Here is a 10,000-nt window from a genome sequence, read left to right as displayed (position 1 = left end):
CTCTAAACTGTTGACTCACCATTTACTTCCCATCAACCTTTCAATAAGTCTAACTCACCTCAATCCACAGCTCACACTGAAACCTGTGGAGACTACCACTGGCCCTCTGTCTGACCAATCAAATCACAAAATCGACTGATGCCCCCTGCTACATGTAGAAACCATAGAGTCTGAGGACAGGAATAGCACCCTGACCAGTGAATTACACACACAAAAAAGCTTTTAATTAACCATGATAGCCATTATAAAACAGACAGAGAGAGAGGAGAGAGAGAGAGGAGAGAGAGAAGAAAAAGGGGGGATATACTGTAGAGATTGTGAGGGGGCCAAGGAGCCTAGGAGGGCACAGTTGCCTTGGAAACTTCATGTCATTTTGTCAAGGACATGGCTGTGTGCACTCACAGCAAGTCAAGCACAGCCAAAGCTTACTGAGAAACGCTAGGAACAGAACTAGCTTCCTGATTAGAACAGAGACGAGTCCACACAAGAAGGGAGGAGGATGAGAGGTGAACAAGTAGAAGATGAAAGTGAAAATAAACTGAATGAAGCACAAACTCTCAACGTCTATTTAGCCCCTTCACTTCAGTGGAGTTAACTAAGTCCCTTTGTTCCTCATATCATAAGCTCAAGCTCAAGAGGTTTACATAATAAAACACATGAAATCCACTTAGCCAAAGAGTCACATTGAAATGCCTGATTGCAATGTTGTCATTTGACAAGGTTCAGTTGAAAGAAATCAAAAGTAGAGAATGTTCACTTCAGGTGGAATGGAAATGGTCTCCTAGTGTGCAATCAAGCTAACCATTCAATAACAAACAATAAACAATTACAAAGAATTAAACCATTCAAACAAATTAATAAATAAATACATCAGTGTCATGTAACCAAACTATTTTACTAAACCATTCAAAGTCAAACTAAATGCAACCATTCACTATCAAACTAAACCTAACCATTCAATATCAAACTAAACCTAACCAATCAATATCGTAACACACTTCATTACCCTTCACCCTTTCAACCCTCCATTACAGTACCCAACCAAAGCGTTCAGTACATTGAGTACTGTGTCATTCAGCACTGCGGACTGACCTGGGTAGGCGGTCCCCATGGCCCAGTTGGCCCTCCTGGCCACGCCCCCAACTCCACACCTCTGTGTACAGAGAGGGCAGCAGAGGTTCCGTTTCCACGGGAACGGGCATCTTCTTGCCTCCTGCAGAGCCAACTCGCCGATGGCCCCACTTTGACATCAATGGGGAACCTGAGGAGAGGGAATGAATACGAAGGAGCACACACACACACACACACACACACACACACACACACACACACACACACACACACACACACACACACACACACACACACACACACACACACACACACACACACACACACACACACACACTTAAATGCTGATATATATCTCAACAAGACTGGGTTCAATATTCACATTCACACCCTGAATTCTCAAACCTAAAGATGAATAGTACAAATAAATATGTTGACTACTATGTCTCCTTTTAGATGCAAGTATGTCATAAAAACAACATTGACAAAATATGTGTGGACACGTTTTGAGATGTGATTTGAGTGTTCAGGTATACAAAATAATCAGCTGATATCACCAGACAGTAGATGACCACTGACTGTATGTTTTCTTGTCTGTATGTGTGTGTGTGTGTGTGTGTGTGTGTGTGTGTGTGTATGTCTACTATGTACGTGTGGACCCGTCTCAGGTGTGTTTGCGTACCCTGACAGCTGAGCCCAGGTAGCGAGTTCCTGCGTCCGGCCTTGCTGCTGCTGCTGCTGCTGCTGCTGACCTCCTCCAGCCGTACGTCCATCAGGCTGGCACTCCTGGTGCTCGGACCCCGGACCTCCACCCTCAGCAGCCCGCTCAGGGGGTCCCGAGGCCCCTCACACAGCCCCGGCACGCCCCCCTCTCCCCCGCCACCACCGGGACCGCTCGGGGGCTCCAGGTCCCGCTCCAGGCCAGAGTCCTCGTCAAAGGTGTCATCGCAGGTGGACGCCAGGTGCTCGTCGAAGGCAGGGTTCAGGTGAGTGTGTGGACAGGTAGGCAGGCAGGCAGGTGAATGGAGTGGGACAACGGTTTGGGTCACACCTGGATGGGGCACACACATTGGTGTTGCAGGTGTACTGGATTCACCTGTACCAGCTGCATACAGCACACCTGAAATGTATACTAGAATGCAACATACAGTACTGTATGTACAGTAGATGATGCACACATGGTTGTCGGGATGCACGATTTGGGGAAAATATCTAATTGTGATTTTTTTTTTACAGATATTGCGATTGAATAAGATTTGCAATATTATTTTGGAAGGCGAATGATCTGATTCAGTTCCATATTCCAAATGTCAATTTAATTTGTGACACCCCTGATTGGTGAGCACGGCCAGTGCACGAGAAGCACAGCACCCCAGATGGACTGCTCAGCTCACCAATCAGAATGTCTGTGCCCCTCACGCACTACGCACACCCACCAACCAGAGGTGGTACCGTCAAGGAGGATGACATGAATATAAAAGTAATAAGTGTGACAAAATTACCTGTGCACTATTATTTGTAGCTTTTGCGATCAGGTGTTGGTTCATATTGGGATTGTGATTGCGATAATTGTGCAGCCCTACCTGGTTGTGTTTCACTTTCACTTGTATGGACTACACCTGTCTAAGGTACATCATATACGCATGAGGCAGACCTGATGTGCTCAAATTCCTTGAACAGAGGCGAACATTTGCGGCAAACAAGTTTGTCTGAACAGATACATTTGAGTGATTTTGTGTAAAGATTCCATTTCAATGATACCTCTCTCCTTCAAACTTCCAACATGTTTACGGAGAACTACCCCCTCAAACTGTTTGCGAGTGTTCAGGGACGTTCCCCTATGTTTGCTAACTTGAACGCACCTCTGGTTGTGTTAGACAGGTGTAGGAAATACTGCACCAGTCTAGGGCAGACCTGAAGAGGGAACACTTGAATGCAACATATACTGTATTGATGGGGCCACACTGTTTCCATGACACCTGCGAGGAACACTTGCATATAGCAGCACCCTAGTAGTCCAGTCATTTTAGGAGAAAGTGTTGAACAAATTGCAACACAAGCAAACTTAACTGATTTTGTATCCTCAATATGTTCTGAGTAAGGGACAAAAAGCCCCGAAGAATCCCAATAGGGGAAAGTTTAGAAAAATACCTAAATATAACCTATTCATGCGCCTATACAGAATTTTTCTCACGCAAATAGAGGAAAAAAATTAACCTTCACATATCACCATGAAAATTACTGAGTTGATTACTTACATCAAGACAAACAAAAAATGTATTATAAGTTTTTTGAAATTGTTTGCAAACCTTGACCCCTATTTTGGCTTAAAATGACTGGACTATAGATAGATCATATGCTGCTGGATAATGCCCATGGTTGAGTATATGGTAGGGCACCTGGATGAGGCTTACCTGGTGGGCTCCCACTCTGGTGGAGCTGGGTGCCGTGACTGGCGGGTGGAGGGTGGGCGGAGGCTGGCGTGAGGCCTGGCGCTGGCATAGGGGTGGTGTTGGGTTGGTCACTGATGGGCGAGGAGGGAGCGGAGTGGGTGGCAGTGCCAGTCTGCTCGGACAGGGACAGATCCGACATGCGCTTGAGGTAGTTCTTCAGCTCCTGCTCGTCGGGGAACTGAGAACTCCTGGTTCTCTTCACAGGCGCTTTGCCAGTGTCTGTCTGTGCTGGTGTGCTCTCCTCATCAGGTTCTACCACGTTCCCCGCTTTAGAACCTGCCTCCGGAGAATCTCCAGCAGAGCCCACTGCGGGACAGAAGGCCTCAGACGACAGCGACGATCCTACGTGATTGACATCTTGGGTGACCTCGTTTGACCCCTGACCTTCTGAACTTTGACGTGGCTGCTCCTGCTGAGCCTGCTGCTGTTTCTCTGGGGTGCTCTCCTGCCCCTTGACCTCGTTGATCTCCACTCCTAGGGGGCAGTAGTGGTTGTCGGAGATGATGACGTGGTCGTCGCGGTCGATCATGGTGTAGAGGAGCTGCTGACAGCGGCCGCACTTGTCGAGGGAGAGCGTGCGGGCTGAGGAGGGGGGCAGTGAGCGCACCAGGGCCAGGCAGTGGAAACCCCCACATGCCACCTGCACCACATACCTGCACAGGGACACATAACCAGGTAATACACATTAAAACCCAAACAGGACCCATACACTATATGGGGACACATATCCAGGTTACACAGATTATAACCCAAACAGGACCCATACACTATATGGGGATACATATCCAGGTTACAAAGATTATAACCCAAACAGGACCCATACATTATATGGGGACTCATATCGAGGTTACACAGATTATAACCCAAACAGGACCTACAGTATACACTATATGGGGACATATATCTAGGTAATACACATTAAAACCCAAACACGACCTATAAACTATATGGGGAGTCATATCCAGGTAACACAGATTAAAACCCAAACAGGAGGACCCATACACTATATGGGGACTCATATTGAGGTAATACTATTTAAAACCAAAAAAGACCCATCTGTATGGGGGACACATATCCAGGCAATACAGATTAAAACCCAAATGAAACCCTCGTAAACAAAAATACAGCTCTGGAAACAATTAAGAGACCACTGCAAATGTTTCTGATATCATCCTACAGTTGCTAAGTGACATTCAAATAAGTTGACGGTCATATTCAAATTTGCAATGGTCTCTGTATAATGATCAACAGCTCTTAACAAATATATTAGTAAATAAATTATCCATTCTAGGAAATATAATAGGAAACATCAGAATAACAAATGTATTCATTCAAGGACATACAGTAGAGAATGTGCTCAATAGTTAATTTTAGGAAATCTAGAGGTATGTTAAATACAATGAATCCTTCAATCCTTCCTCACTCAGACATAAATAACCCCACTCACCTGCCAGCCAGGTCTTCTACCTTCTGTGGTCGGCAGACGGGCGCGTTGCCCTGGGAGACCAGTCCGAGCTGGCCCCCGCTGCCCCACGCCCACACCTCGTGTCCGACGGACAGCGCCAGCGTGTGCTGGGCGCCGCACGCTACGCTCTTTGCCCTCACCAGCCGTGGCGTGGTGCCCTCCGTGTCCAGCAGCGTGATGGGCGTCGGGCTGGGCACTTGGCTCCGCCCCGCCAGGCCGCACTGCCCGTGGCTGTTGTCACCCCACATCAGCACGCAGCCGTCGCGCGTCACCGCCCCGCAGTGGAAGCTGCCAGAGGCCACGGAGACCACGCCACGCCCGTTCAGGCAGGCCTCCTGCAGGGGCTCCGTCGAGTGGGATCCTGCACCCTGTTTCCATGGCAACTCCCCAAAGCTGTACACAAAGCCACCTGAAAACGTGTGTTAATATTCTATAACATAAAATAGTGATACTATCAGTATCAATATTACTATTGCTATTTTTCTTAATATTATCCTTATCATCATCATTATTATTATTGTCTTCATCATCGTTATTATCAACATTATTATTATTATTATTATTATTATTATTATTATGTAGTCAACAAAATGTGATAATGAAAACTGTCATCCTTTAAGTCTGTCAAGCAGCTGTAATAGCTAGTGACAGGAGCAATGCTGAAAATGAATGTGAGGAATTTGTCAAGCTGCCAAAGAATTTACATCAGAGACAGTAGAAGCTTACTGCCTCACATCTCTTAACCTCCAGTAATGCCTTCACACACAGTCTAAAAGTCTCAAATGCTTCAGAGGAAAAATTACAGCCCATTACATGCAAAACTGTGCAAAAACATGTGTTCAGTAGCTGTTATGTACAGAGGATATGCAAGTTGTGTCTGTATGTGTTTTAGAGAAACATTCCACTAGGACAAAGACAAACTGGTCTAAGACTGACACATGTTTGTTCACTGTGTTTTTATTTCTTTCACTTTTCCAGTGAATTTTTTAAAGGCATTTCTCTTGTAATTCTTTAATAAGAATCTGTGCTGTGCTGTGTAAAAGACTTGAAACAGACAGGACCGAGCTCTGCCATGCTATCCTCTAAAAAGCAACAATTTTTGAATTTTAGCATTCTGATAGAGAATGACGTTTATGTTTTGTGTACTGCCTCACCTTCAGTCAGCAGGAGGCCATGGCAGGAGCCCAGGGCGGCCTGGATCACAGGCCTGGAGAGGAGCACTCTCTCTGGGCTGACGCTGCAGGAGTAGCCCCTCCACCGGTGGAGCACACCACGCTCTCTGGAGCTCTCATCAGCACCCGCCTCTCCAGAGCTGCAGAGAGAGGGAGGGAAAGAGGAAAAGAGCGGAAGAGAGAGAGAACGAGAGAGAGAGAGAGAGAGAGAGAGAGAGAGAGAGAGAGAGAGAGATGAGACAGGGAGAGAGATGAAGAAGTTGTTTAATTAATAGTTGTTTATTGAACCTGTATTTAAACCTACACAGTACACTCATCAAAACGTACGATGCATGACAACATCTGCCTACACACACAAAAAGAGGATGAGAGGAGAGGAAGTCATACAAAGACAGGCGGAGAAAGAACGAGAGATAGAGAAAAACAAGAGATGGAGAAAGAACGAGATAGATAGATAGATAGATAGATACTTTATTGATCCCCAGGGGAAATTCAAGAGAGATAGAGAAGGAAAGATGAGGGGGAGGTAGACAGAAAGTGAAACACAGTCACAGACGTGATGAAGTTCTCTACGTTTTTTAGGGGTAAGCACTGTTCCCATTTTCATTCATGCAGTTACAGTTCTGGACAGACGTCCTGCACACTAGTCTCTGTAAACTTTGCACACCACACAAGAACTTATTTACACCTCTGCACTTATTATACTCATTCATTTCCAAGCCAAAACATTTCCAACCCACACACACACAGACCACACATCACATAGTCCACAGAGATATATTATGCATGCAATTTGCCATTTGCAATTTGAGTCGGCTACTTAGAATGAATAGAGAATCACCAAGAGATTACACAAGCATAGGCCACATTACAAGATCCATGTTACAATGTCCATGTGCCTGGAAATACTATTACCTTTTACTTGTGTCCATTAGTGTGCCATCATCATAGCGTCTGATTATAACACTGGCATCTTCTGAGAATAGTCAATCTGCAAAAGAGGGAGTTGGGCATATTGTTCCAGTCTGTTTGTGGTTTAGATAGCCTATTGGTATGACAGTAGGAACAATGGCCCCCAAAGGGAATGGAGTCTGACATAACCTCGAGTGTGTGTGTGTGTGTGAGAGGTCCAGATTTTGAGATGCTGCGTTTTGACCTTCAGTGCATAAGAGGTCTTAGAACAATGGTTGTTTGACAGCGGACAGAAACAGCAAAAGTGGTTTGCCACGTTCTAGCCATTATGTGGTTTCTGTGAAAATGCCAGTACTGTCCAGCACGGAGGATACATCAAGGCTTTTCCACATCACGGCTGTGTGAGTCTGTGTGAGCATGGTTTAGAAGGGAATGTGTGTTTGTCACCAAAACAAAGCGTAACGGTGTCAAAACAGTGGACAACCAACGACAAATGTAGCCTAGTCTGTCTGCCTAGAGGAGTTGCAACATTGCAAACTCGAGACGACTTTGTTACACACGCGTGACAAACGTTCCACTGCTCACGAACAATAACAATCACATCGCAAAGTTTGTGCTGTTTCGAGAGGCAGTGAGTGATTAATGAGCAAATAATACAGACGTTGTTTACCTCCCTCGTGTCATGTCATACTTACAGAAATCCACGATACATCAGAATTCACGGAGCGCGTTTGACAGCCATAGTTAGTACTACTAAACTGTAGTTTTCTAAACCGAACAGGCTACTGGTCGGCTCTAAGCGTCTCATGTAGGCTAAACTTTGGCGCAAACTTCCGGGAGTGGCAGCGGTCTTCTGACAGCCGCCGTTCGTTTTACAGTGGCTGATCTCGAGACCACAAGTTGACAACACTGGTCCAGCTCCCTGTAGGGGGAGACCAAGCCTCTGATGGAAAGCGATAAGGCTCAAAAAGCGCTTATGGTAACAGAATAGGCTAGGAAAAGGAAATATTAAGAACAGGGACAAAAAACTTGAAGCACAGGCTAACATGCTAAGTTAGGCCTACGACCTGCTCGATAACCATGTAAGTAAACAAATAAGCTGATACACAAACAAATAAATAAAAATAATTGGAATTAATGATAGGCTATTTAAAATAAGCTCAATTTGCAATGTAGGCCTACAGTAGGCCTACATTATCCGAGACCAGATAACAGCATACAAATAAAAGAGGCAAATACACATTTAAAAAGGAAACAGAAATATTAAAATATATACGGGCTCTAAGCTGTAGCCTAGGGCTATTTTTAAATACATCATTGACACAGCTTCTTAATTAAAAGGAACAGCCAACATCACGTGAGCATGAAAATAAGGGCATAGGCATGGACATGAATACATTTTTTTGATAAATATAAAATAAGTATACATTTGATAAATAACTGTATAGCCTATAATAATGTGTGTGACATACATTGTAAATTGTAATCAGTAGCCAGAGGTCGGTGTGCCAAGCATTAAGCTTGGCCTTTGGTGTGAACCTCAGTTATAAGCTAGGCTTACCTAATATATTGAAATGGATTTCATTGCATCAAGTAAGTGAAGCTAAATCTATTTCAGAATGTGAGTCACTAGCAACATGTCCTTTAAGGTGCTGTGTCTCATGAAAAGCCAGCTTTCGCTATGAATGTTGCTGACGCCGAAACATTATTGAGAAACATTTCAAAGCAGGTGCTTGTGTGTGTGTGTCAGTGTTGCGCGGTCTGCCCGAAATTAAGCGGTCGCCCGCGGATGACCGCGGTCACCCGCGGTTATGAGTCATAAACAAAATATTTTAATGATATTCGGGTCATTTGCGGGCGGGTCAGTTAAAATTAATTAAATATATATTTTCTACAAATAGGCCTACTTAAAATATCACGAGAAAGCTAGCATCAATACAGTAAAGCATCAATACAGTAACGTCAACAGTAAAGAAGCAAGACGCGAGTTAAAATAATAAAGACACCCCTTCAGGAAAAGCGATATAGGCTATGGTTATGGTCTAGGCCTACTTCTTGCGAAGCCATTTAAAAGTATGACAGCCAAAACGGGCAGCCTGCAGGAATAAATGTTATGGCACAGACTACACAGCCATATCTACCGGTATGTATAGGTTCGCGCATGCATAAAAGTTACCTTAGTTCGTTGTGTTTGTGACTTTAAACAGTGGATGTGCTTTAGTAAAGCTTTGTGTTTCATTCAGCATTATAAACCAGTTCTTACGCTAACGTTTTGACCAGCAATGTATCTCTCTTGCCTACCTCGCCTCACCATTTCTGTTTTCGAAAGAAAGATGTATGTCCATGGCCTTCAAATCTTATCCTAGTGTTCTTATCCTTTGTGCGTTGCGTGCGTGCTTGCGCTCTTATTCTCATTCTTTCTCCTGCGCAAACATTATGTCCTGCATGCTTACTGCGTGTAGTTCTACTGCATCAAGTTTCGTAAATAAATTAGTTTGTTTTTACAGAAATGGCCTACTGTCACACTGCATGCAGCCTATAACCAAAAGCACACATTTTGTAAATAAGCGGGTCGGATCGCGGGTCGGGTATAATTTTGTCCTAATTAATATTCGCGGTCCGAGTTGCGGTCGGGTTGATTAAAATATCGGGCGACCGCGGGCCGCTTGTGACCAAACCCGCGCAACACTGGTATGTGTGTGTGTGCTCTACAGGTGAAAAAAATACTGGAAGGGAAGGGAGAAGTTGGAAACCCCTGAGTTAGTGTTTCTGGTCTGACAGGAAACTTTTCAAATGAGCAACAGCTAAGAATGCACACACACACACACACACACACACATGCACCCTCTCTCCTTATTGCCTTAACACCTACACGGTTTTCCTGAAAACACAATTCTCCAATTTACTTGTAAATCCAAGCAGAGCCT

The 10,000-nt window shown here is 44.6% G+C and overlaps 1 protein-coding gene across 2 annotated transcripts in view; it reads right to left on the bottom strand.

The window, feature by feature from the left end:
- Nucleotides 1–7,995, bottom strand: part of LOC143100183 (alsin-like) — a 60,507-nt gene extending 52,512 nt beyond the window's left edge. For both annotated transcript variants that reach the window (XR_012981862.1, XM_076263155.1), the window contains exons 1-7: nt 7,769–7,995; nt 7,077–7,152; nt 6,144–6,301; nt 4,972–5,398; nt 3,486–4,177; nt 1,754–2,122; nt 1,093–1,261 (exon numbers count right to left, since the gene is read on the bottom strand). Coding sequence is in view for 1 of the 2 variants with exons in the window: in XM_076263155.1 (XP_076119270.1) it covers nt 1,093–1,261; nt 1,754–2,122; nt 3,486–4,177; nt 4,972–5,398; nt 6,144–6,301; nt 7,077–7,093 (1,832 nt within the window). In the remaining variant the exon portion in view is untranslated. The remainder of the gene's footprint in view (nt 1–1,092; nt 1,262–1,753; nt 2,123–3,485; nt 4,178–4,971; nt 5,399–6,143; nt 6,302–7,076; nt 7,153–7,768) is intronic.
- Nucleotides 7,996–10,000: the final 2,005 nt, after the last annotated feature.

Source organism: Alosa pseudoharengus, unplaced genomic scaffold, assembly GCF_046254945.1.
Source record: "Alosa pseudoharengus isolate Yale_2024_CS ecotype anadromous, Long Island Sound unplaced genomic scaffold, YU_APseudo_1.1 YU_APseudo_1.1_scf_3, whole genome shotgun sequence".
In the NCBI taxonomy this organism is placed as follows: domain Eukaryota; kingdom Metazoa; phylum Chordata; class Actinopteri; order Clupeiformes; family Clupeidae; genus Alosa; species Alosa pseudoharengus.
Note: the sequence above shows the minus strand (reverse complement) of the source record. Positions and strands in the feature narration are given on the sequence as shown.